The following is a 27,989-nucleotide window of genomic DNA, read 5'->3' as shown; positions in this document are numbered from 1 at the left end:
ACCAAACGCCCGGCGGAAGAGGCGAGCCCCAGTTTGACTCCCACCTTCGCACGTCGCGCGTCGGCTGCCTTTTCAGTTCAGTTCAGTTCGGTTCGGTTCAGTGTGCTTTGCCTACCTCAGCCACGCACGCACGGCACGGCGCCAGGAGAAATCATTCTTCTCCGGTCCCTCATCTCGCGACGGCAGTCTGACCTAATTAATCCTGAGGTGTCTCCAGGTCGAGAGTTCATCCAGAGTGATCCATCTCACCCCAAGACACTGTGCCTGCGCTGTGTCTCCAAGGGCCATCCTCGTCCCAATGTTCGTCTCGTCTTTTTCGTCCTAATACGTACATCCATTTCGTCTTCATTCTTTTCCCCCCTTGTCGTGGTTCATACGCCGCCTCGAGAGGTCCTTGGAGTAAGTAACAAGAGTTGGCCTTGTAAAAATTCCACTCTCTCTTGCACATTTATCAGCCAGCCTTCATCGCGAGCCTCTGCTCATCCCCAAACGTCCGCGAAATCGCATGCCCACGTCGGCACCGTCAACAACAAAATACGTGAATCGATACCAAGAACGGGAAACGACGACGTGGCTGCCCGAGGCGACTCTCGCCCATCATGGCGCTTCTACGCCAGACTTGGACTCTGACTGTCAAAAACTGGAGGATAATCAGCCGCCACTCCATCGCGGCCATTTTCATTGCATTCATCCTCCCTATCGCCTTGACGACCTTCTTCAGCTTCGCAAAGAATCTTTTCGTCCCCCCAGCCGTCTACGGCGTTTCCGACCCAAGGCAGATTCGTTCTCTACCGGATGCCCTCGATGCCGCAGCTAGCACCGGTAGACAGACCGTTGTCTTCGTGAACAACGGTCTCATCGGTGGGGACATCGACAAAGTCATCGACACACTCACTCAATCCATCGAGAGCGTCGGCAAGAAAGCCCTACGCCGTTCATCTACGGCTGACCTGGGTACAGACTGCCGCAGCAACCTTCGCGGCGTTTCCAGATGCTATGGCGCCGTTGTTTTCCAGTCTTCCCCCGCTGAGGGCACCGGCAATTACTGGAATTATACCTTGCGCAGCGATGGCGCACTGCGATCAATGGTCATCGACGTCGACTCGGACAGGAATGATGCCCAGATCTACCTCTTACCTCTGCAACGTGCAGTTGATGCTGCCATCGCCAAGGTCGCCAGTTCCAACTCCTCCTCGCAAGTCCAGCAAGGTCCTCTGCCCGATACGGTGGCCGAATATCCCTTTACGAGCATGACCCAGGAAGAACGTGCTGTTCAGATCCGTATCCGATACCAGAGCGCCATTACCAACTGGATGGGCGTTGCCTTCATGACCAGCGTCTTGTTTGTTACTTACCATCTCACCGGATTCATCGCGACCGAACGTGAGAGTGGCATGACCCGACTCCTCGATGCCATGATGCCTGTCAAGCAACGATGGCATGCCCAGGCAGCCCGCATCGTGTCCTATCATTTCGCATTTGTGCTCATCTACCTTCCTGGATGGATCATCGGTTCTCTGGTACTTCGAGCCGGTGTCTTTGCTCGCACGAGTGTGGCCACTGTGCTGGTCTATCATGTTCTCAACGGAATAGCCATGGCCTCTCTTTCCACCTTGGCCTCCTCCTTTTTCAAAAAGGCCCAAATCAGCGGCATCGCTGCTGTTCTCATCGTTATCATACTTGGAATTCTCGCCCAATCCATTTCCTACCCTAGCACCGCCACTGTTGGTATTCTCAGCTTCCTATTCACGCCTTGTAACTATGTGTACTTTATTACATACATGGCCCGTTACGAATCAGGCGACGCTCCGACGAATCTTACACAGGTTCCTCCGGGTAGCCCGTGGCAACTCACTGGAATTCTGTTATGGGTATTTCTGATCATCCAGATCTTTGGGTATCCCCTTCTTGGGGCAGTCATCGAGTCGAGACTGCACGGCACTACCACCCAGGGCAGAAACGTCGTGTTCGGCTCGGCCAATAACCCAGCAACCGAGGCGGCTGTCCGTATCGAGGGCTTCAGCAAGATTTACAAGCCCTCGGCACTGCGTCGCATGTTTTCCTTCATTTCGCGCCCTCGCGAACCTGTTGTCGCTGTCAACAACTTGACTCTGAACATCCGTCGAGGCCAAATCCTCGCCCTTTTGGGCGCCAATGGCAGCGGCAAATCTACAACCTTGGACTCCATTGCCGGCACCAACAAACTGACGAGCGGTGCTATCACCATTGATGGCACCGGCGGGCTGGGCATTGCGCCTCAGAAGAATGTCATGTGGGACGATCTCACTGTTGAGCAACACATCCACATCTTTAACAGGCTCAAATCGCCGAAAGATCTTGCGTCGAAACAGGAAGTTCGCGACCTCATCAAATCGATTGACCTCGAGCTGAAGCGGAAAGCCACGTCCAAGACTCTGTCCGGGGGACAAAAGCGGAAGCTCCAGCTGGGCATGATGCTTACGGGAGGAAGTGCTGTCTGTTGTGTTGACGAAGTCAGCAGCGGCATCGACCCTCTCAGTCGGCGAAAACTCTGGGACATTCTCTTGGCCGAGCGAGGGCGCCGCACAATTGTCCTTACAACTCACTTCTTAGACGAAGCCGATCTGCTGGCTGACCACATCGCCATCTTGTCGAAAGGTACACTACGTGCTGATGGATCTTCCGTCGAACTGAAAGACCGCCTTGGCGGTGGATATCGCGTTCATGTTCATAAGGACACTGGCATTAAGAATGGCCCTGATGTACATGGTGTTCAAAAGAAGATCTCGTTCGATCTTGTCAGTTATATCGCGCCATCCTCAACCCTGGCTGCTCAGGTTATCCGCACCTTAGAGGACAACGACATCCATGAATACCGATTCTCTGGGCCTACAATTGAGGATGTATTCCTGCAATTGGCAGAGGAGGTCCGAGGAGAAGCAGGAGACTTCCCGTCCGCGTCTGACACGACGTCGGATTACAACGAGAAGAAAGGAGCATCAGACGAGGCTCATACTACTGGCGCCGCATCCCCGGGAGGGTTAAAACTTGTTGACGGCAAGCGCATTGGTTATATGAAGCAAGCAGCTGTTCTCTTCCGGAAGCGCATCACTATCCTCAAGACCAACTGGATTCCTCACTTCGCCGCCTTCGTTCTCCCCATAGCAGCCGCCGGCCTCGTCACGTTATTCATCAAAGGCCAAAACAAGCCGGGATGCGCACCCTCTGAAGAGCGTTCGCTCGACCAAACTCAGGGTTTCAGTCTCACAGACTTCACATGGAAACTGGTTCTTGGACCTTCTTCGAAGTTCGACTTGAACACCGCCGCAAGCGTTCTTCTGCCGGTTTTCAACGCAGCCTCTGGCAGCGGTGGCTTAGGATCCAGTACGGGCACTGGACTAGGTTTTGCAAGGCAACTGCTTGAAGAGAATGCCACCTTCACTGAAACATTCGACTCTTTCAAAAGCACCATTGTTGAGCGACGGGTTGAAACACTGCCAGGTGGTCTTTGGTTTGGGGATGGCGGCGTGGAACCTACTATCTCCTATATGGCTAACTACAACGGTCTTATCAATCCGTTGCTGACCCAGAATCTCATGAATATGCTCCTCAGCAATGTCACACTCATGATGGCTTGGGCACCCTTCGCCACTCCTTGGGACCCTGACACCGGCAACTCCCTGCAGTTTCTCGTTTACACCGGCATAGCTCTCTCGGCTTACCCCGGGTTCTTCGCCCTGTACCCGAGTCTGGAACGCCGGCGGATGGTTCGAGGCCTGCAATACTCCAACGGTGTTCGACCATTGCCTCTATGGCTTGCTTATCTCGCGTTCGACTTCATCGTTGTACTCGCCTCCACGGCACTGGTCACTATTCTCTGGGCGACCCTTTCAAACATCTGGTATCATGTCGGCTATATCTTCCTCGTATTCATGCTTTACGGGCTGACCGCTATCCTTTTGGCCTATGTCATCTCTCTTTTCTGTAAGACGCAGCTTTCTACATACGCCTGGGTTGCAGCAGGGCAAGCGGTCATGTTCCTTGTCTATCTGGTTGCGTACCTCTGTACGGTAACGTTTGCGCCGGTGACTCGGGTTGACGATTATCTGCTTGTCGTCCACTTTGTCATCTCCGCCGTCGCGCCCATTGGCTCGGTCGTTCGAGCTATGTTCTTGACTCTGAACCTGTTCTCAACAGCCTGTGATGGTCGCCAGCTTGCGCCCAATCCAGGCGGAATGCTTCAATATGGTGGCCTCATATTGTACCTAGTCATCCAGTCCATTCTTCTCTTTGGCATCTTGGTATGGGCTGACAGTGGTTCTGTTGGCTCGTCCATACGGCGACTTTGGCAACGTCGACATCCTGAACCCGAAGATCCTAGTTCGTCCGACGAGGAGCTGGCAAATGAGCTGAACAGAGTCACGACGACACAAAACAACGATGATGGGCTTAGAGTAATGCATCTAACGAAGACTTTCGGCAAGAACACTGCCGTTGATAATGTCACCTTCGGCATTCAGCGTGGAGAAGTCTTTGCTCTCCTAGGACCAAACGGAGCTGGCAAGTCGACGACTATTTCTCTGATTCGCGGAGATCTCAAACCAAGTCGCAATGGCGGCGACATACTGGTCGAGAATAAATCTGTGATCCACGACTTGCCAGCTGCGCGGGCGCAGCTTGGTGTTTGCCCTCAACACGATGCGATGGATCTAATGACAGTACGCGAACACTTGGAATTTTACGCTCGCGTCCGCGGCATTCCCGATATCGACCACAATGTCAACGCCGTGATTCATGCAGTTGGGCTCCAGGCTTTTTCAACGCGCATGGCCCACGCGTTGTCGGGCGGTAATAAGCGCAAACTAAGCCTCGGTATCGCGTTGATGGGCAATCCGACTGTGGTATTGCTGGACGAGCCTTCTTCGGGCCTGGACGCCGCTGCGAAGCGTATCATGTGGAAGACGCTAGCGGCCACGGTTCCTGGGCGATCTCTCCTATTGACGACACACAGCATGGAGGAGGCTGACGCCCTTGCGAGCCGGGCCGGGATCTTGGCGAAACGTATGCTGGCCCTTGGCACGACAGATAGCCTTCGGCAACGCTTCGGAGATGCCCTTCACGTGCATCTGATTAGCAAGACGGCGCCACATACCACCCTAGAAGAGACAGAGAGGCTTCGTGACTGGGTTAAGAAAATCCTACCTAGGGCTGAAGTGGAGGAGAAGACTTACCACGGCCAAATGCGCTTCTCCGTGCCAGCGAGCGAAGTTCTGAGTGCGTTCAGCGGCCACAAAGTTGAAGAAATCAAGCGGTTGGACCAGGATGTATCTTCCAGCGCCGTTGGTCAACTGGCTGTCATGTTGGAGGAGCAACGCGACAACCTGGGTGTCATGCATTACAGCGTCAGTCCCACAACATTAGACCAAGTGTTCCTCACAATTGTTGGACAGCACAACGTTCAGGAAGAAGGCTACAAAGAGCCAGAGGGGAGGTCCTGGTGGCGCTTTGGGCGATGAGTGGGTGTGAAACACACCAAAAATGGTAGATGATGTGAGCACGTAGTGCACAACTCAAAAGAGATACCCAAATCCGAGAGGCAGATAGGCCTTAATAGATGATTACTGAATTATTAACCGGGGTATTAAAAAGTCGATAGACGTCGATAGACACCATCATGTATCCAACACATCGAGAACTTCGTTCTTCAATCAAAGGTGGGCGTTTTCCTCCCGTTCCGCACCCGCTGGCACACGTTGCAGACGACACCGGCATCTCGGAAGCCTCTTGTCGATACATTATTCATTCTGGATTACCAGCCCAGATCACATAGGAACTTTCTGTTGTTGAGCGAGGATCACTCTCGAATCATATCAGATCACAGAGCCATTTCTGCGTATCTCTCTTCGGCCCTGTGATCCTTTGCTGGAAGGAGGGGACCATGTCGGTCTGGGGCTCGTGGGGCTGAAATTGGATTTGACGGGGGTGATTGCGTCCTCTCGTACACTTGCCAAACCAAAAATGCTTTCAGTTGAAGCGGTCTGGTGCTGGTGTGAATAAGGCGACACGTGGGTGGCGGACTTGTCTTCTTTCGCGTGGCTCGACCGCGCGCTTGAGACAGCCGACTCCGTGGTGGCCATCTCCACGTCGGGCTTGACGATGGCTGGAGGATACGCACTCGTGGGGAATGTGCCACGGGTATCGCGGGTGCCACGAGTGTCTGAGTGCAAGGAGTAGTTCACCCTAGCCATCATCCTCGGGAACAGTTTGGTCATGAGGGGTCGCAGAGTCGGAAGGCAGGCGCAGGTAACGGCCGAAGAGATCTCTCCGAGCGACCAGAGAGAAGCTTCAACATTGGTCCAGGTGAAGTCCTGTTGAATGCTGAGATATTTGGTGCGGACAATAGAAACGGCCACAGTACTGATAACGGTTAGAAAACCGACATGCTGCGTCGAACGATCGGACAGAAAATCTGTAACCACTCACAAGAATCCGAGACTGAATATGCCCATGAGGAGCAGCTTTTGCTTCCTGGGGAGACTAAGATGCCAAAATATGGGCAGAGGAAGCGCAAAGACGGCGACATCGGTGGCAATATTCCCCGCCGCATTCACATACCACTGTGGCTGGTTAGGGATGCAATACGCCTTGATGGTCTTGTCCCAGAACCCTTCGACGGGTATACAGGTGAAGGTAGCAATGAGAAGCTGGGAAACAGCCCATGCTCCAACAACGACGATTGCGACAGCGTAAATTCTCCTCATCTTAGGAACAGCCATGATCCGGTAATACTGGAACAGAAAAGATAATTTTATACAAAGAAGCGCAATGTTGTAGAAGACGATGGAGACAAAGAAGGTCTGGAGAGCCGTGTGAGCGAGCACCCAACAGATCAAATCTTAATAAATCTGGTAGGGAAAGGTTCAAAACTCACGTGGAGGTACTCCGGGATCTCTGATTTATCCAGTGTTGAGACATGTCTCCCGAGACCATGTTCGGTCACTGCCGTCCGCATTAGCTAACATGAACAGGGCCTTCTTGTTCAAGGAGGTTTGTGACATGACATACTTGCTGCAATAGCAGTTCCGCAACCTATCAAAGCCAACTTTCCTCAGACCAGTCAGTCCTTCATGTTTCCCACGAGCACTTTGTCGAAATGACTCACAAGTCCAGCGATGGCAAGAACGTCATCAATGCCGAAGAGTTCAATGACCTTTGTTCTCGTGTAAATCCGTAGACCCACCAGCGTAGTGGGAAACATGATACAGAAGACTACGGAGCCGATGACAACTCCTCTCTGGTCTTCATACGAGTCTGCAGGAAGCTTTGCCATACTCATCTTCGCTGGATCGGTAGTTTTGGCTAAGGCAAGATGAAGAATGGGAGAGCGTGAACAGCCCAGTTTAAGCGGGCGTAGACTTGGCGGGCAGCACCTAATAAACAGGTCGATTATGGGGCAAAGAATGCGTTCTTGAATAGAGCGAAACTTAAAGACGCACATCGCAGGCTCCCTCTCCCCAAAGACAAGTCATGAACTGCTGCGAGCAGGGGCTCAAAATAGGATGACGGGAAGGGGAAGACAGAGTTCTGAACAGCATTCACGCGAAGGAAGTGTGTTTGCGGAGCACACCACCATTCTTCGCCATCATGACCGAGTCATTCTCGTCACACCAACAGGTTCGTAACGCCGAGACTCTGATCCCAGCTGGCGACAGGGAAAGAGGAAACGAAAAAGAAACAGGTCGACTGGGCCGTCCCTCGTTCAAATAAGCGAGCATCACGCACGGCGAAACAGAACCCGCAATCAGACTAACGAACTGGCAAGACTCGATTCACCAATATGGCCAGATGGAACTGGGGATGAACCCGGCTCGTCAACGACAAGTTGGCTGTCCGTCTGTCTGTCTTAGCCTGCTTGATGATGGCGAATTGAAGTCCGTGCTTTTTCCCTGATTCTGGATTCACATCCATCTCGATGAAGGTTGGCCAGGGGAGGGAGTAGCGAGGCAAGGCATGGAAGAGAGCCGCATGGGGTTCGTGGGAAAGCAGAGTTTAAACCAAATAGGAAGATCAAGCGCGGAACAGGCGAAAGAGCGAGAAGGGTGAAGATGTTTAGCGTATGAACTACTCTGGTGTTACTAGGGATCGAGAAAGCAGACAGCGGGGGGGCTTTGACTTTGACTTTCTTACTTCGCGGCACCTACATCTGTCCGCCCCTTGAGCCGGGAAGACCATGCTTCAAGAGGTCCCCTCAACTGCGAGTCCAAACCTCGCCAACTAGGGAAGGATACGAGCGGTGCACAGCGACGAGAACCACGTCAATCAAGCTTTGAGTATAAGAGAGAGCGCGGCGCACGGGTATCTCAACCCGCGATGGCAGCGGAGAACCTTGTTTGGCAGACAGGTGGTGTGCCGGGTCTGCGAATCAGAATACAAAGTCCGATGCTTGACTGAACGCTCAGTCCGCGTCCTCTCTCCTGAACTCATGGCCCGTCTAGCCCATGTACTCTGTCTTTGGAGTTGCATTTTTCGCCATCTTATAGTCATCCGTCCTACCACCCACTCTTGGTTTTTTCCGCTGTCTCTGCTGTCCGGATCTTACTATTTCCGAAGATCCTTCGGAAGAGGATATTGTCACGAAACGCCATAGAAAAAGATGAGATATAGGGGTCCCAAACACAGGAGGAGGGTGTCGAGAAGCGACTTTGTATCATCAGTTGATTTACTGAACTTTATCGACTTTTCTTGTCTTCACCACTATCGGCTGTCAATGGGTTACATACACCGGAAAACGCACGAGAACCAGGAGTTGGTCTTGCTTACAGCCAGCCGTAGTCGTGGCAACATCATCATATGCGCCGTACTCACCTAACCCTGCCTGCTCTCTGGATGCGCTGATACACTTTTCAGCCTATGGACGGAGCATGAGTCGCAAACATCGCTGATTCTGCAACTGAGAATTGTATATTCGAAGGTAGCCGGTCCTGGATGGCATGCGCCCGTTATTGAGCGGCTAGGTCCTGGACCTTTGGTACCTAGGTAGGTACTGATTCCCAACCTGTGAAAAGGGCCTTCGGGTTGAGGGGAGGCAAGGCACGTCTACTCCGTATGTTGTCCCATCCCTACCTTATCTGAGGCGCCATAGTGCTTGGATCAACTCATGAGCAAGACGCACAGTCGCGGTGTTGTCGTCTCCCGCCTGTGCTCTGTTGCCCCTAATTGATTAAACTCGGATCCTGGCTCCTCTTCTGTCTTCCGCACATCGTCTGTGACAATTGACAGTCGGCACGGTATGAGAAGATGTTTTGTACAAGCTTTAGGATGTTACATATGTGACGAACTCCAAAGTACACATCCACAGGAAGGCACGCGACATGAGCGAGACAGAGTCAAGATCCTTGCCTTCTCCTTCACTACTAACATCGCATGCTCCTGCTAATGTTGCAAATAGGGCTGTGTCATGGTGACGAGAAATATTCCAGAAGAATCTCTTGCTCGACAGCAATGGTGTATGTGCCGCGCGGAATTCGAAATGGGCAAGGCCTAAGTACGTTCCTCTTGTTACTATACGTTCTTCTGGTGTACATCTGCCACGGCCGGTGGCACTGTCGGGAGATCAGTTTACTTGTGTACATTTGTTTTTCATATGCCGTGAAGCTCTTTCCTTGTCTCAGCATGGCGAAGACCATGCAGTGGTATATTGCGTCGAAGACAAAAAGCCGGGAGATGTTTAATTTCGCAACCAAGAAAACGCCCACGATTGTCCGGCTTATCGCCCTTGCCCTTTCCATGCAATCCGTATGCTTTTGTCATGGTATATCCGTGCATTCCCTCCATAGTTCTATATCGTCAAGTTTCAGCAAACCCTGGTCTGATTTTGGATCCAGTCCCATCTCTTGAACTTCGCAGTGAACTCCGTAATTGCAAGACCCCATGGAGGCAGTTCGGCGCACGTTCTCTCGCCATCAAGCAGCACGGCATTCCGCCCCTTCATAATGCTGAGTAAAAACCAACACAACCTGCTCTAGCTTTGCAAACCTTCACCATATCATCCTCATCAACCCAACCGCTCATCGAAATTTTCCGAGCAGAGAAGCCTGAGATGAAAACAAAAGCCTCCTAAGAACAACAACGATGGGCACAATCAAGCTGTACCGTCTGCTTCTCTCGTTACCCCATCTTGGCCTGTAGGTGTAGCCGATTCATCATCTGATGTTTCTTTGCCAAGGATCTTTTCATCACCACCAGAGCAATCTCTGACATTGAACCACCCGCCGCGCTCCCACTGTCCTGGGGCATATAGACACATTGCACGAGTGTCATCTTCCACTATTCCCAAGAGTAAGGTATTGAGACGCCTGAAGTCAATGGGCTTCAGAATCCATCCGTCGAAACCTGCACTGACGTATTTGTCCCTCTCACGCTCTATCAGGGATGCCGAAACCGCAAAAATGGGAATTCTGCCATTATGACTGGCGATGGAAGAGTGCCCACCGTGCTCGCTAGACTTTTCGAAGGCTCGGATCATCTTAGTGCTCGTCAGGCCATCAACTATCGGCATCTACGATGAAAAGTTGGCTGTTAGCACAGGAGATGACTAGGGACCGACCGGGAGCACGTACCTGCATGTCCATCAAAACGACGTCAAAGGCACTAGACTTTTCACGATAAACCGTCGCGCAGTCTTCGCCGTTTACAGCATGTGAAACTTGATGGCCTGATTTCTCCAGGCGCTTCCGCAGAATCCGTGAGTTGATGGGGTCATCCTCGGCGATAAGGACTTGCAACTTTGTAGTATCTGGCCCTGAGACGACACTTGTGGTCGTTCCAATCGTACCGCTTTCCGAGGCTGCCCCATGTGTATGTTTTTCTGATACTTCAAATAGCACTCGAGATGATGCGCTCTCCTGAGGCATAGAAGACGGTGGTTCCAAGTACTCGTCGGGAATTTTGACCGCCCTGATGGGAGTTTTCGTATCTTTCACGCTACTAAAGCCCACTTCATGCCGTGATGATGAGTCTATCGCAGGTCCATTCTTCCGGCTTGTCCGCAGCGAATTCGGCGATCCCATGACGCTAGAAGAGTTGCCGTCTGAGGACTTTGGTCGGTAGAGTGTTTCTCTGGAGAATTGGCGCTGAGCAACTGGTCGGCTCATGTCCACCTCTCCAATGGACAATGGCGTTTGAATGGCGTCTATCAAGCGATCCGCATCACTCCGAGAACTGTTGTCGCTGGCTCTGCTGGTCCCTGTGGCGGCGCTCTTCTGACTCTCAAGACTTCTGGTTTCCGCTTTGGGACCCGAATCCCCAGGCATCATTTCTTCAAATCCGTCGTTTTGTTGTGTTTGCTTGCTTCCGCGATCAATGAGCATGAGTTCGCCGTCGCTATCAGGCATGACCGCAGTAGTCACGGATGCTACGCTGGATGCTGCAGCTGACTCCGAATGCCTTAGGCCTCCAGCTGGTGCTGGCGCGTCATCCGGTATATCGAAAGGCAACTGTATGATGAATCGTGATCCTGTACCTTGTTCTGATTTAAGACGCAGCTGGCCATCCATATTCCGAACGATCCTGGCAACGACGGCCAACCCCAGGCCCAGAATTCTATCTTCTTTTCCGGCTTCATCATCCTTGGAAGGTAAGGTCGTTTCGCCTAGTTCGACGCTGACTTGTTCCAGATCTCGGAAGAGAGTGTCCAACTGCCTGGCCGTCATTCCTTTGCCCGTGTCTTCGACCAGAATTTCGATCCGTACACGTCGGTCAAGAACTTCGCTAACGTATAGTTCGACTTTGACGTACCCATTAGCGGTATTTTGCACGGCGTTGGCTGCGACGTTGGAAATGGCCTGTCTGAGACGTCGGCTATCACCACATACGTGACGAGGAAGGCCAGGGTGTTCGATAACCTGATACTCAATGCCCTTCCTCTTAGCGTCGTTGACAAATGGCTCTGTTGCTTCTCGTATGCACATGCCAAAGTCAAACACTTCATCCTTGACTAGATTCTGGCCTTCCTCTGTTTGGGTGAGATCGAGTAGGTCGTTGATGACGTAAATTAGCGACTTAGATGCAGAATGAGATTTTGCCAGATTGTCGCGTGTCTCTTGATCCAGAGAGCCTTCCAACGCAATTTCCAGGTAATTGATGATGGCGTTCAAGGGGGTGCGTACTTCGTGTGCCGAATTTGCGAGCAGAAGTCGTGTAAGACGGCTGCTCTGCAACGCAGCTTCTTTCTGTCTCCACACTTCGATAAATTTGCCATAGACAAGACACAGCACAGCCGATGTCTCGACCTGTTCTTCTGACCACTCTCGACACTTACCAAGCACCGTCTCGTGCCAGGTTTTGAAGCTTTTCCGGGGCTCCAGGTAGGCAGCTGTTCCTTCGCGCAAAGTCTTTTCATAGGGATTACCGGCCCATTTGACCTCCTTGACCTGGCCCTTTCGGAAGAAAACGATGAAGTCATTGCCGCCCACACTCAATGGGACGTAGAGGAGGCCTGCGATGACGGTGAAACCCAGAGGATAGTGCAAGTCTGGAAAATCCTCCCGAATATCCTGAGAGGTGACCACAGACGTGAGTTCGCGCAAGCGTAGGTATTCCAGCATCGCCAGAGCCTCTTGAGACTGCTCGATCTCGCCAAGAATCTTGGTTTCTCCCTTAATCGAAAGCATCCCAAAGTCTGCATCAAAAAGCTTCAAGAGATCGTCCGACGACGCGATGATGTACCCAGATGGATTCTTATCTGTAGGCGCAGTGTTGATGAGTTTCCGAGCTTGAAGTCGGGTTGCGTACGATAATCTCTCGATGTTCCGTGACGCCGTATCCCCGACCAGGCGACACATTTTGCGGATAGGAAAAGACACCCGCATGCCTTTGCGGCCGTAAGAATGACACGCAATGAGGCCCCACAGCTCGTTGAAAGCATTGATGGAAACCGACATGGAGGATCGTACGGCCATATTGGCGAGATATTTGAGGTGAATAGGAGACATGGCTCGCAGGTACGAGTGGCTGAGGTCTAGGGGCAGGTCGAGATCCTCCTTGGCTTTGCAGACCAACCTTGCGGTCTCGAGGTCGCGATCGTACAGAAGCCTCACCTTGTTTAACTTATACAGGTCGCGAGCTTGTCGTGGAATGTCGGAGGCCGGAAAATGAAGTCCCTTGTACAAATCCTTCGTATGCGTGGTATCAACCAACTCGGTGACGACCTTTCCGTTGTAGGAAGAGTCAAATTGGTAGATCATGACTCGGTGAAAGCCGGTGAGTTCTTTGACAATGCCCACCAATATTTTCAAGAATCCTTCCAGATTGGAAGCTGCAGCAAGCTGCTCTTGTACCTGGGACATGATGTCGAATACTTGCATAGCCCCGGCGTCACCTCTGCGCTTTCGCGCACTTCGTAGAACCCTCAAAGGCTTGCTCAAGATTTCGGTGCTTTCGGCCAGTTCTTCCATCGTTGGGTTGGACTGGAGTGTATCTTCTGGTGTGTTCGGAGTTGCCTCTTCTGGTGGCCGCAGTGGAAACTGATGATCATCATCTATCTCAAACTCGCAGATTATCAGGTCAGGATGCGCTGGGTTTATGTGTATAGCGCACCAAAGCTTGACACTCTTCCTCCTTGGTGGGCGAATCGACAGGCTGAAGACCTCGGGTCCGTTGATGGCTGGGTCGGCATCCTCGTCACGAATGAAGTCAATGTGATCCAATAGGTTATCCTGCTGCTCTTCGGTTAAAATATCGAGGAAGCTGTTCAGACGAAACAGCAGCTGAGGCGAGTAACCCGTTAACCTCTCCGTATTCTCGCTGGCGTAACGAACAGAGAAGCGCCCGTCTGCCTCTTCCCGAATGGCCACCAGGGCACCGAATCCCTGAACGGCACCAGGAGTGTGGATAGGTTCGTCTTCGCATCGTTGCAAAACATTGTCGGTGCCGGTGATGACATGGTGACCTTCGTCTGTCATGACATATTTGAAGCGCGTCGTGAAAAGACCATCGGTCCCGAGTTCGCTAAGCTGGCTTGTGGTGAGGGATGCTGGGCGCTGGGAGGAATCATCCCCTGGTACCGACTCATCTTCGCCGTCTGAGATAACGTCTTGAAATAGTTCGAGAGGCTTCGAATTCGCATGGCGCACGGCATCGGCCTGGACGCTTGATAACGGCCCGCTACCAGTATTCTTTCTCCGGGTCAAGACAGGTTGTCGGTCGCTCGGTGAAGTTACAGTGGAGGGGTGAGAATGGGAGGTGGTGGCAGAGGCGGAATCACGGCGAGAGGCGGCGCCAAGAGCAGCGGTGTCGATTCGAGGATTACCAGGCCGGGGTGCCGGATATTGACCGTGGTCGGGTAGTCGGGGAAAGTAGTCGTGTTCGCTTGATGATCTACCGGTGCGCTGGACACTCACGACGGAGCGGATGGGAAATACCCTATCCGAAGGGTCAGGGCTCGCACCGTGACCAAGCTGGCGATCGGAGCTGGCGCTCCATGATGAAGAGCAGCTGGGGGTAGCAGCATTGGCGGAGACGGGTGCAGAAGATGCAGCAGATGCGGCAAAGGCGTCAGGTGTGGACGAGTCGTCGACGTGCGGCGCGGCGGGGTTTGAATGGGAGCTCGCGATGGGAGTTGCCTCAGACGAATCGTCCGTTGTAGACTGGTCGGCGAAAGTAACGGAAGGCCGGCGGGTGTCGGATCGGGCGTCCATACTTGACTATACGCGGCGAAAGACCTAAAAGTCTATGAAATCCCACAAAGATGCAAGCTCTGGACGCGACCTCGCCGGAGGCTAAGAGGTCTGCAATCAGTAAAGCTTAGCATGAGGCAACAAGACAAACAGAGCACCCTCTCGTTGTTGTTGGTGTTGGTTTGGTATGACCTCCAAGATAGAGAGGAAACGGATTTGTGTCGAGGAAGACACGGCGTCCGCAAGGGTAGGAGAAAGGAGGACTAGGCCCCCAGTGTCCTTGTCGACGGACTGGCTGCGAGACGCTCTATTCGTCGATCATTCGATTCCGGAGGGGCAGCCCGGATGGGAAAGTCGGGGGATGGGATGCGGTTCTGCGGTTTTGCGGTTATTCGATTGTTCGATTGTTCGAGGGCAAGTGAGCGAGCCGGGGGGCTGGTTGGTTGATTGTTGTGGACAGGGCCCTACTACTGTATTCGTACAGACTAGAGTGGGCGCGCCGGGGATAGCGGGCAGTGGTGAACAGCGGTTGCAGAGACACCTCGATGACTGTCAGACACGGAGATGGAGATGCGAATGGGAGTTGCAGCTCTCAGATTCCCTCGAACATAGGTTGATCGGTTTGTGGCGGCGGTGATTGAGGGGCCTGGGGTGCGGTAAATGGCAGGCGTTGTGGGTACCCCGTCGTGCGCCGTAAGTACGCATACAGCGACGTCAACGATGCACCAGCCGGGCAACTACTTGGGGCAGAGTAGGTATGTTAACCGAGGGGTTCCAATCGAAAGGCAAGCGTGGGTGGCAACGAATTGCTAAAGGCAAGATCAGGGTGACGGCTTTGTGTATGCGATCAACGTAGCGGAAGGTGATGCACAAGAACAGAATTCTGTGGCGATGGTCCAAGGTAGGTCAGGGTAGGTAGACTAACGTTTGATAGGTAGGTAGGTAAGTAAGTAGGCAGTATAGCGTATTGCTAGTAACAATGCGGTAGCAGGTGGTGGTCGTGTAGTACCACGAGACGGGGGGCAGAGATCCTAATCACAAGAGATCAAGAGTCGAACCGATGGCAAATGCAGCACCGTGGGGGGTGGTGTACGTAAACGGCGATTATCGAGGCCGCTGGCGGAGGGAAGATTAATGTGTCAAGGATGAGGGTCCAAGGCGGAGGAATGAGGAGTAGGGGGAGAGTGTGGAAGAGAAAGAGTATGTGAAAGAGGGAGAGCGGGAGGGAGAGAGAGGAAGCCACAGACACGGGCATTCACTTCAATGAGGGTTTCCGCAAGTACCTGCCCCGGAGTGGCAACAATCAATCATCATCAACGAGGCAAGGTAGGTAGAGATGAAGAGAAGACGGAGGAAAAGAGGGGGGAGAGGGAGGAAGGAAATGTGAATTTACACCAACGTGAGTGGCAGCATTCATTGGCAGCCTTGAACAGGAAAGACATGGACGGACAGCTACCTGCCTACCTACACCAGTCTCTCTCGGGCTGGATTCTTCGTCCTGGGCTCTAGACTGCGGACTCTACTCTAAGGTGGACTCTGGATTGGATTCCATTCTGAATTATGGAGTCTGCGGCGTGTAGGCAAGGTAGGTACAGAGGTAGGTACAGAGAGGCAGGGTCAGGCAAGGCGAGACGAGACGAGGCGCTTGGAAACATGGCAAAGCGTCGGCCAATTTGACCCAGCCAAACAGCACAGAAAGCAGTCGAACGTACCTGAGGTACGGACGCCTACCTACATACCTACCTACCCACAACCCACAGCTTCCACGCCAGCTCCAGCAGCAACAGACCAGCATACGCGCTGTGCCGCCATCAGCAAGCAAGCAGCGGCAGACCCTCATTCAGGTGGCGGCTGTCGACCAGGGCAGCTCGAGTCCAAGAGTGGTGCGAGGGATCATGGATGTGCGGCCTAGGCTTTCTTAGCGTGTCGATCACTGGTCAAGTGGTCCCCATCGTGGATTAAGCCTGGCCATCAGTCTTTGCTCTCCTTTCTCAGGCATTACCCATGCTCATCTACATGGTAACGCTACTGCATACTGCGTAGAGTCCGTCCTGCACCTCATCCGAGGCATGTACTTACTTTGAGTAAGGTAAGGTGCCTCTCGTGTGCTCCTTGTCGAGGGTACAAGCGTCGTGGCCGAGCACAACCCTTCCCACCAAGGTATTCAAGACGTCTTGCATCGTTCATCTGTCGCCTACGAATACGCACGCAGCAGCCAGCGCCTTCGCTGAGGTGAGAGGCACATGCGCGCCGCCAGAGACCCATACTGCCCATTGCGCTGCACTGCACTGTAGACATTCAGACAGACATCCATTGGGACAGTTGGAGACTTGGGCAGGGGGCACCCTCGCACTGGAAACCGAGTGGACGTTTTCCTCCGAAGCCGACTGCTGCACTGGGCTGTTTTGTCGTGAAGGAAGGCACCGCACGTCACACGTCCAACAGGCATCTATCCGTAGGCTTCAGGAGTCTGATCTTCAACCTTCACCGACCTCACAGTCGGTCGCACCAACAAGCCGGATTCGAGAAGCGGCACTTGCCGGAGGGCCACATGGGGCTCAGCTGATAGGAATTGCTGCAATGTCCCGAGTCCGGCAAAGCAAGCAACTTGATCCAAACCAGTCCGAAGAGATGAAGTGCATTCTTCTGCGTCGAGGTCGGGCTGAACTGGGATTGGGCAGCCTGGAACGTAGCGGGTACACGTGCCGCTTGGGGCCTACGCAGTACCCGTACACTACTCCGTATTCCATTCCTGAATGCGTGAAGAGCAGGGTTTCCTGGAGACTTCCCATCGGCATGGCTTGCCCCTGATCCCTCTGTTCTCCGTTGCGGTAGGGAGGACAATGTCTTGTGCGAGTTGGAAATCTTCTCAGTGCGAATCTGCCGTTCCCAACCAAGGTATCCCGGGATTCTCCTACGAGGGAGGGGGGGAGAAGGGTCCCGAATGTCATATGTCATTACGAGAAGATTCGCGACCGGTTTTCTCCCATGGACTTTGCATGGCAAAATTGAGCAAGAAGGATGGGATTTCTGGTGGTGGAGAAAGGTCATTTTCTACAACTACGCGCCCCATCCCTCCAGCGGCAATTGCCCGAAGCTACACCCCACAAAGTCGCTTTAACTTCTTCCATGGAGTGTCTGCAGCTAGGCCAGGTCTACTTATGCTCAGTATGTAGACTATCGGCGCACTGGGACTGCAGCAGCCGGGATAAACCAAGAGAAGAGGAGAACGAATGAGAAGAATAATACTATGTAGAAGGTACAACAACAAGTATAAAACATCATGGCAAAAGGAGTCTGTTGTTTAAAAAGCAAGCGTACCTCAGCCGACAAGCGAGACAGAAGCCAATGCCAAAGATTCAGTCCCGAGGGGGGGGGGATGCTCTATAAGCAGCGGGGTTTAGGTTCCCGGCGCCGACTAAGGAACTAGGATCCTTGANAAGGGGTTGGGAAAAAAAAAAAAAAAAAAAAAAAGCTGCATTCTACTCCCAGGAGCCGCGGAGCTTGTTCCAAGGGGGATATCGTATCCGGCTGGCTTAGCTTCTCTCTCTTGCCCCCCTTCTTCTTCTTTCTCGGTCTATCGACTTCCACTGCAACTACGCGTTCCTCCCTCCACTTGGCGAGACGTAGTTCCGTAGGATAATAAGGTGCCGGAGGCGGAGGGAATGCAATTCAAGTTGTCAAAGTGCGCACAAGGGGAGAGAGAAGAGGGGTAGCAAGACCAAGAGAAGTGTTGGAGGGGAGCGAATGTGTGAGTGGGTGCTTGGGACGATCGGGATCCCACTGTAGCTAAACAAAGGCGGAAATCGTGGAACCTGCATCATGTCGGTGTTCTGTCGCCACCACCGCCGCTCATCGGCCTTGAGTGCCACCTATACAGGCTCTTGCAATATGCTCTGCTGATATCTTTACCTCTGCCTCTGCAATTTTTTGTTTTGTTTCCAACTGCGTAGTCCCTCGCTTCCGCCGCATTTCCCCTGACCATTCGTCACGACTATGCGCTGTTGCTCATTTGCCTGTTGAGGGCGGAAACAGGCGGGTTCAGTAACGCCTTGGATCGTGATGATGATCCTGTATCTCAGATCCGCTGTACTTACCTACCAGTGCCTACCTGGATACGGGCTACGACGGAGAAATGAGGGAATGCTGCTCCAGGCCCGCTTAGTCTAAAGTACACTACTGCTAGACCTGCATCGGTGATCTGGCGCAAAGCGTTAGCATCGGACCAGTCAGTCGATGACAACGACATGGGCGGGATGAAGACCAAAGCGTTAACCGTCCCGTTCCCCCCCCCCGCTCCCCTATCACCTAGCACCTCTCATCACCTCGTCAATGATGCAGACGACAATTTTGCTGCTGCGTACTGCTTGATAGTGATAATTCGTAGTGATGGATAGTACAAGCAGGCTGTAGTGGTCGCATACTGGGGAGGCTTAGCTACATAACGCTACGTCACCTTCTGTTGGCAGAGTAGAGAAGAGACGACGAGCAAATTCGTGGATTAAAGGGAATGGGATTCTCCAAATGCCTATGCTTCAATGGGATGTGCGACTGTCGATCCCTGCTTACGACAGGGAATCCTCCCTGGGCCTGCACCTGAGTCGCAGGCATCCCGCCGTGTTGGAGCAAGCTGATGAGGTAGTATTCGTGCCGGCGATGCAAGCAAAACAGGCTCCATCCAAGTTTTTTCCAGCCCAGGGACAGGTCCAGCCCGGGCTTAGGGCGTGAAACTCCTCGTAGATTAATCAACTTTTTGTGTCAACTCTGGTCTTCGGAAGTCTTTTGTGGACACCGGAAAAACAAAACTGGGACCGCTAACCGGACTTAGCTAGTAAATTTAGTGTATAACTCGGGGCTCGAATTATGCATACTTTTCCCCCTATCCGTTAAGTACCTCTGAAAACTAGGCCTAAAAACAGGGGTAGTTAACTAAAAAACTAACAAAAAATGCTGATTTTTAGGGCGTGAAACTCCTTGTAGATTAATTAACTTTTTGTGTTAACTTTAGTCTTTAGAAGTCTTTTATAGATACTAGAAAAATAAAACTAGGACTACTAACTAGACTTAGCTAGTAAATTTAGTATATAACTTAGGGCTTAAATTATATATACTTTTCCCCCTATCTATTAAGTACCTCTAAAAACTAGGCCTAAAAACAGAGGTAGTTAATTAAAAAACTAATAAAAAATACTGATTTTTATAATACTCCTCAAGAGACTATTATAAAAAAATTAATTAACTTTACTTATATAAGTAATAAATACTAGAAAATATATATTATACCTTAATTTATATAGGGTATATATTACTCTATATCTAAAAGTTACTTACTAACATAAAAAAGTTAATTAATCTATAAGGAGTTTCACGCCCTTATAATGCTCCTCAAGGGACTATTACAAAAAAATCAATCAACTTTGCTTACGTAAGTAATAAATGCTAGAAAATGTACATCATACCTTAATTTATATGGGGTGCGCATTACTCCACATCTAAAAGTCACTCGCTGACATAAAAAAGTTGATTAATCTACGAGGAGTTTCACGCCCTTAATATGCCTCAGCCCTGGACCTGGATGCTACAACCTCGAGAGGTGTGGCTGGAACGCGGTCGCAAAATTAAAGGGAAAGCTGCGCGGCTGCTTGGCCGTCTCAATCTTTCCCAACTGCCGGCACCCTCCACCATCAATTGTCCCCTGGTTGATGGCCATTCACGAATACATTCACAACTTCATTGGTTGCACTTCTGGTCGATAGGGCTGCCACAGCCCCCTTGGAACTTGGGTGTACAACAGCACTCGGGCAATCCCCACTACACCTTCCAAACGCCCGCCACCGCCACATTTGCCATGTTCAACACCGGCGTATAATGACGTCAAATGTCATGACTGTGGCGCTCGCCATGCGCTGCTGGCTTAAATACTCTTCTCGGTTGAAGTAGTCCTCCGAAACAATTGCCGATTACGCTCCGACGGCAGCTCAATCCCGGCCAATACCCCTTTGAAATATCGCTCACGTGCGTTCTGGGTAGCAATCGTTCTACGGGGAACCTCGACTGTTGCTGTGAAATGCATGCAAAGGTGACAGGCAGTTGGATTGAGGTGTCACGGGATACCGCCATCTACAGCATCTAAAGCTTTCCCTTGGTGCCCTTCTCCTCCCGGGTTTTCTGCGCACTCTTGAGTAGCGCATATAGGCTTTGTAGGCGCGGCATCTCTACCCCGTGAGCTCTCGCTATCCGCACCGGGTTGCCTAGGATTACCTCAAGCTCCAGAGGTCTGCCAGCCTCCCAGTCCAACAGCATGCTCGGCCTGGCTCCCGTATTTCGCTCCGTGCTCTTGACAATCCGATCAGGCTTTGCCAGGTCGTCAGGAAACTCTCGACCCAAGATCTTTGGCACCGCTTGCCTGATCTCATTCATGATACCGATAACATGCTCCCTCAACTCGCCGTCCATCACCATGTCCGCATTGCCTCTGCCGCCGCTAAGCACCGCACTGGGATTGAACGCCGCGTTAATGCAGAGCTTGTGCCATCGTACCGTCTGCAACCCGATCTCATCGTGAGGCTCAACATCTCGGATACCACCCCAGCTAGGTCCCCACCAATGGCCCAGTTGGTCGACTGCCTGCGTACCCAGGCGCTTAAGCTCAGCGTTGCCCGTACCGAGGCCGTTCGTGTGCGGGCCGATGCTAATGCGTGTCCACCGGTTCTGTCTGATGACGCCTGGGGATGTTTGTTCGGCGCTGATGACCGTCACGGCGCTCACAATGGGGTTGCGAGGGAACCGCTTGCGGTAGGGCTCCTCGACGCCCACGCCATTCTGGATCAATACGATACAAGATGTAGGGCCAATGAGCGGGGCAATCATGGCAGAGTCATCTGATCGGTCTGGCAATGCCTTGGTCGTCACAAACACATAGTCCCATTGGACATTGGATCCTTCCTGCTTTGCAGACGCTGCTGCTTCGACGGATGGAAAGGCTGCATGTGGCTTGAATACGTAATCGCCGAAGGAGTGCGTTTCCAACTTGACTCCAGATTCATTGATCGCTTTGTAGTTCGATCTTGCAACCAGTGATACGTGGACGTTGCGGTTGGGCTGTTGTTCTAGTCAGCACGATCCGAGCCTTCTCGCGGGGGGACATGCAGACGTACATGGTGCAGTCGCGAAGCATAGAAGCAGCCAACAGCACCGGCTCCTATGAATATGATGTTTACAGCGCTGTGCTTGGTGCGTCAGCATTGTTCCCGGCATGGGTTGGGATGGTCATGCAGCCAAAGACACGGCAGCCATGATGCCGAGGTTAATCTTTACCTGTCGCCAGACTTGGCTGTTGCAAGGTCCATCGTCCCAGAAGATGGCCGAGACGCCTTTGGGCCCCGTTATTGTTTTATTTCTTGACCCAATACCGTGCAGGTATATGGAGAGGTTCAGTGTACGTCGAATGCTTTGAACGCTCTCCGCATAGATCGAACTTGACCGAGGTGAAGATGCCCATGTTCTGACGCGACAACATGAGTCGCGATACGTTGGCCCCACAATGAGATGTCGCCATCGAGAGCGCTTCACGGCTGGGCTCAGCTGGCACCAGCTGGGCGAACACGCTGGTGCTTCGTGACAAGACCACGAACATCAACGTTAAGAAGAAAAAAGAAGGGGGAAAACCCCCGTTGAAACCGCAGCGTAGGCTTCTATAACTCCCACATTCTCCCCCAAAAAAAAATTCCCGTCAACCTTTCCACAAACGGTGATCAGTCTGCAAGAAGGCGGTCAGCCCATCTCTTCCCCGTGTCAGTAGGCAAAGCAGTCCCTTGCAAGAGTGAATCGAAACTGCTCGCATCTTTTTGGCAAAAAGTTTTTTAAAATTCATGGGGTTCCTGTGGATTTACAGGCACATTTGCTCATCTATTTCCATCTCCTTCGTCCATATGTGGTCAGGCAATGGTTGCAAGCCTCGCCCATCGCCCTGCATGTTCGGGTGCTGGACGGCTTACTTCGATTTTCACTGCCCGCGCAGGTAGGAACGAAGAGGAGGGAGAGGACCATAAGGAATACTAAGAGCGAGGAGGGTAACTACGACAAATAGTGTACCTGGTATACTACAGCACTGCGTCTGCCTAGCTAGTTAAGAGTATCCGCCCACATACGAAGCTCCTTGCTTCGCTTTGCTTGTCCCGCATCGGCTGTGATCTGAGCCGCTCGGGGGCTTGCTTCTGTTGTCTCGCGTTCCTATCATTATGTGAACGGTTGATGGTAAAACTGATGAGTGCGGCATAACGCGGTGGTGAAATCATGTAGGCGACAAGTCAGAACGCTTGAGCTCCCTTCTTCTGTGGTGTCACAGAGGCGCATCATGCTACTCTTGATTTTGATTGATTCTTAGTCATAGTTCCCATTCTCAAATATTTACCTGTATGCTGCTTGGTCCTAGAAAGGGAAGGATATCATAGTAACATTAGAATGTGGAGGGCGCAACTATATGACACTGTGCGACGGGAATCCTGGTCTCTTTGGCTCTTCGTCATTACCAATCTACAGGTCAATCATTAGTACGTGCTGGTTAAGACTTGTTAGCGCTAAGCTCATTCCCAGTCTAGAAACACTAGGCCTGGATAGATCCTGAAGCAATTGGTCTGCTATGGAACTCGTAGAAAGCCATCAGAGTTAATAAGACTCAACAAGGTGAGAATGTTACCGCACGTAGGGTAAGACTTGTGTATGAGACAGAAAGCAACCAGGCCGCGGTCAGGTTCTTCGTCATCACTGCTGGTCAGCGTATTACACTGCTTGTGTCTATCCATCACGGTATCTTCCACTCTATCACTCCACTTGCATTTGTGCTGTTGTGTGGTCGGTCCTTGCTGTTTTTTTCTACAGGCTGCTCTACGAGATTGTTTTTCGAAATTGGACGTACGTGTTGTAACCTGTGGGAATGTTCGATCTTGGAAACGAATTACTAGGTAGATACCCCGTTATCATATATATGAAGAACGGCAATACAGGCTCTCCCAACAAGACCCCGAGATCAGCCGCGGCCGATAGATATATCAATAGCAGCTTAACTGACACTGCAGAGATATGTAGATGTCCCGGGATCCTGAGGCTCGCTACTATGGAACAATGTCAAAGATGTGACATAACGCATGCAGAGGGTTGTAGCCGAAAGAGTTTCCCTTTCAGGAGATCGCCACGTGGGCGGCAATCACCAGTTGACCAGGCGCCATGGCAAGCTGCCTCATTTCTACGTCCTGCCAGATCAAAGACAACAAGTGCGCATGTTGCCTGGCCAGGAGATGCCGACAAACCGCACGAGAGCGGCCAAGCCGGAGTAGGTAGTCAAAGAAAGCCATGTTTCTAAGTCCACTTATTGCATATAGTTTTATCTGCTAGATTATTCGGTGAGGAATACCTGTTTGGACACTTCGCTTCGTCCATAATCGACGAAACAAGCTGTACCTGAAAAAACAATTCGCACACCAGCATTTAGTTATGCAGAAAGGCGTTGTTACTGAGTGACAACGTACACCCACGACCCACTGCTACAGGCATACTCAGTTGGTGTTGTCAGTCAGATGTAGAATGAGCCTATTCACTTTCGTACTATCTACTTATTCGGTTTAATTTGTTCCATCGTCAAATCAAGCCGGAGGTTAATGCGATAGAAGCATTCCGTACCAATACGTGCATCCAAGGTCGGCACACCTATCTGGAGAGACAGTATGGCAAACACGACGCCGAAGAGAGGCCTGTGTAATTGCATATTCAAGGTCGTAGATAAATCATCCAGTGGCAGAGTCAGCGTGACTCACATAGCAGCTGTGCGTCGGAGGTAAGTCCAGTTCTTCTCAAGTTGGGAAGCTTTCACCAGTTGACTTTACGAATGCAGGAAACGAAGTACCTGGACACCAAACGTACGACACGAAGTTCTGAACAGCTAATTAATCCGGCTTTGAAACCAAGCAGGTCTCCACTGACTCTCAGCCGTGATCTCATAAGCGGCTCACGTTCATCACAGTGCGTAGCCAAAGGTAGTTGGTGTCTCCTCTCACAGCGTCCACAAACAGAGCGTCCACCAATGCCCAGATTCAGTCGTAGTTGCTATATCCGGTCGATTTCTTCAAGCGTGGGGCATTTCAAGACACGGCCAACTTGGACCGTCCGTCATTTGTAGGGGGGCCCAAATACTGATGCTGTCTTCCGTCAAATCTTTGGGAGGCTGGCACATGATTTTTGTCTTTCTTCTATATTTCTTTCTTAAAAGCAAAGAACGTGATGCCTATTATTCAGCCTAGACCCGAAGGCACCTACTGCATGTATGTACCACTTTATCTTAGGATCTCTGAGATGTTAAATCTGGCATACATACATGCTGCGGCGCATCGTGAAGCGCGTATTAATAGTCAAGCGTTCGCGGAGTTTGTCATCTACCTCTTGCTCCTCCGTTTGCTTTGGATCGATGATCCTTGTTCTGACTCTCCAGGACCCTCAATAGGCTCCAGGGCACATACTGCTCAACACCAGCAGCTTCAACGTCGTCGCCAGCGAGGTCGGATTGGAGGGATCGGATCAAACATAGACCTAGCGGTACTGCCTGTTTAGGAGTTGCCGGAGTGCGACTGGGGCTAAGCGCGAAAAGCGGCAAAAGTGGGCGCCGTCGAAAAGCGTGCGGAGTAAGAAACCTTCCACCAGAACAGGCGGGGAGCCCGCTGGTCTGCATGCTCTGGGAACATTGTAGTCACCTTACGTAGTCCAATGGTTGGCACACATAAGCAAGACCTTCTAGCAGACATTCCAAGCGCCCGGAGAAATGGATCAACTGTAGTTTTAGCCATCGGATGAAGTTCTATACTCGACGATAACCATGTACCCAGATTCAGGCTTGGATGTCATGGACATGAGGGCCTCTCTCGCTGACCGCCACCCCTGTACTTAAGCCTCCCCCTGTTTTCTTCTTAGGCGCGAGACCCTTTTGTTAGCGCTTTGAATGTCTGTGGATGCATCCGTACAGTGACAGCATCGCTACAGCCTACCAGGCTATCTGGGGAGTTGGAGTTCATCCGAGGCGCGTTCCCACATGTGCTTAGACCATTCAGATGTCTGGGGGATGACTTTGGCAGCATCGGCAATCGGGACCTTGCGGATGCGCACGACACCACCTACTGTCCTGCTCTGGCACGTTGCAGTACCTTGAGAGCCTGGCTTTGTGGCCCAAATGGTCACGTCGTCCAAGTGGCTTACCTGCTGGACGTGTATTTTCGGTTATGGCGGTTGGCAGAGCAAAGCGGGCATTTCAGCAGTCAGTTGCATGCCCAGCCACCACCCCAAAGCGGACACCGAGAGCTGAGACTGCATGGTGGAAGCATATTACCCCGCGGACAACAGAGGTGGAATCGAGTCCTTGGATCCAGAGACAGCGACCATGGGCAGAAGAAAAGCGGGAAGCGTGGGGTATCCATCCCGTCCGTACCTACTGCATGGTCAGTACCTTGGGTACGGAAAGAAAAGTTCGTCACCGAAGAGCAGAGAGCATGGAAGGCAGTTCCGATAAATTGACGGACAGGCGGCTGCCAACGAAAATAAAACGATCCCTTGGGTTTTCGAGCACACCCTCCCGCCGGGTAGCCCGATCCAAGCGGCTTCCCTGCGTCCTTCTAGAAGCCCATCCGTCCAGCAAGTCGACCAATCAACAGCATACGCTCGCCGCGCTGCAGTTGCACTTGGGGCAGAGGAGGGGGATGGAAGTGATTGACCGCACACGGCTGGCTTGGCGTGTAACGAACGGAACACCTGCTGGGGCCGGGCGGCTGGCGCTGGCTTCACTGTTTACGTAGGGACCTCGGAGTGCCCTGGGAGCCCCTGGTCGATTCTTTAGCGTGGTGGGGGTGGTGACGGAAAACAAGAAACTGTAACCTGCCGCCACACTGCACCTTCCATTTCCTTATCTTATCGGGACCAAGAGCTCAAGCCTCGGAGCCCACCCTCACGGTCGCCAACCTGCCTACGGATACCTTACCTACCTACTTACCCAACGGTGTGCCCCGCCCCGCCCACCATCCTGTCGACTTGCTCATCTTTTTCTTTTCCGCGTCTCATTTTTTTCTCCCCCTTTCCCTTCCCTCCCTCAACGCGTCAAGCCGCCTATGCCCGCCCAATCTTGTGCTGTCTTCACCGCACGAAGCTGAAAGGTTTTTCAACACTCCGTCATGTTTTGAACCCGGCATCATACCACCTGCAGAAGCTGTAGGCCGCCGCTGGCGGATGGTTCATCCATTCGTCCATCCCAACGACGCCAGCTGCAATGTCGTCGCATCGCGCTGGTTTGACGGTTCCATTGCTAAAACCCCTCTCGAGGACTTACCCCCCGCGCTCCCGTGTACACATCACATCACAGCCCCCAAACTCTCACAATCTTTTGCACGATGTAATTGATCAGTGCATTTTGCCAGCAACTACGTTCGCGTAGATCGGCATCGACCGTCGTACATCTCGGCGTTGGTGTTTTCGCTCCTGGCATAGAACAAACATACACACCCGTTGCTGGGCACCTGGCTTTGAGCAGTCGTCTTGACTATCATGAGAAGTTGGGAATCAGCTGAGGTTACATATCATCTTCGGTGACGTTGAATGCCTGTCTGTATATTGTATCTTGGGAGTCGCTCTGGCGCACTCGTAGGACGCTGAACGTAGTAAAGTTAGCCATGTAAGATTCTACAGGCCTCCCTACCGACGGTTGAATGGGCAGCTGCTCTTTCTGTTGGTTGCAGACCGCCAGTCTGGTCGGTTGGATCCGTTCATCAGCCGGCTGCTCGGTGCTGACTTGGGCGAGAGCTGTAGTGTATCCCTACAGACAAGGTAGTGTAGTGTAGGCTCCCGTCGTATATGATGTGCACTGCTCGCCCGAGGCGCATCATGTTCGGCACGTTTCGGGGTGCCTTCTCCCAACCCATTTCCTTGGCCCTGGCCTGGCCTGGCCTGGCAAGAAGAGCATCGTGTCTTCGACCCGTCTCTGGGGGTCCCTGCGGATGTCTCTGGTTTAGTTCACCACGTCGTCTATTCGTAATGCCCTGCTGCTTGATGTGCACAGCCAAGTGCGGACTGAGAGAGAGAGAGAGAGAGAGAGAGAGAGAGAGAGAGACCCAATCTTTTCGCCTGCTGTCGGCCACTCCATCCCCTCCATCCCCTCCAGTGTCCCCATTTCCCCCACCCCACACACACACACACACACACACACACACCACCAGGTGCACCTCCCACCACCACCCCCATGGGCATACCATCTACGCAGTACTTAGACCTACCTGCCCAAGGTAACTTGCAGCAGCATCCTCCTCC

General features: G+C 52.2%; 4 protein-coding genes across 4 annotated transcripts; 1 reads left to right on the top strand and 3 right to left on the bottom strand.

The window, feature by feature from the left end:
• Positions 1-599: 599 nt before the first annotated feature.
• On the top strand, positions 600-5,495 carry GCG54_00014920 (ATP-binding cassette sub-family A member 3; the record flags this gene model as incomplete). The annotated part of the gene is made up of 1 exon (XM_045414741.1): positions 600-5,495. The coding sequence occupies one exon, from the start codon at positions 600-602 to the stop codon at positions 5,493-5,495; it is 4,896 nt and encodes a 1,631-aa protein (XP_045260863.1).
• Positions 5,496-5,849: 354 nt separating this feature from the next.
• GCG54_00014919 (uncharacterized protein) lies at positions 5,850-7,315 on the bottom strand (the record flags this gene model as incomplete). The annotated part of the gene is made up of 5 exons (XM_045414740.1): positions 5,850-6,396; positions 6,463-6,836; positions 6,911-6,978; positions 7,045-7,081; positions 7,142-7,315. The coding sequence occupies 5 exons, from the start codon at positions 7,313-7,315 to the stop codon at positions 5,850-5,852; spliced, it is 1,200 nt and encodes a 399-aa protein (XP_045260862.1).
• Positions 7,316-10,120: 2,805 nt separating this feature from the next.
• On the bottom strand, positions 10,121-14,675 carry GCG54_00014918 (Bacteriophytochrome; the record flags this gene model as incomplete). The annotated part of the gene is made up of 2 exons (XM_045414739.1): positions 10,121-10,537; positions 10,599-14,675. 2 exons carry the CDS (start codon positions 14,673-14,675, stop codon positions 10,121-10,123), a joined length of 4,494 nt encoding a protein of 1,497 aa, XP_045260861.1.
• A 6,108-nt stretch (positions 14,676-20,783) lies between these two features.
• GCG54_00014917 (uncharacterized protein) lies at positions 20,784-22,003 on the bottom strand (the record flags this gene model as incomplete). The annotated part of the gene is made up of 3 exons (XM_045414738.1): positions 20,784-21,755; positions 21,812-21,878; positions 21,972-22,003. 3 exons carry the CDS (start codon positions 22,001-22,003, stop codon positions 20,784-20,786), a joined length of 1,071 nt encoding a protein of 356 aa, XP_045260860.1.
• Positions 22,004-27,989: the final 5,986 nt, after the last annotated feature.

The sequence above is a fragment of the Colletotrichum gloeosporioides genome (assembly GCF_011800055.1).
Source record: "Colletotrichum gloeosporioides strain Lc1 chromosome Unknown consensus_66, whole genome shotgun sequence".
Taxonomy (NCBI): domain Eukaryota; kingdom Fungi; phylum Ascomycota; class Sordariomycetes; order Glomerellales; family Glomerellaceae; genus Colletotrichum; species Colletotrichum gloeosporioides.
Note: the sequence above shows the minus strand (reverse complement) of the source record. Positions and strands in the feature narration are given on the sequence as shown.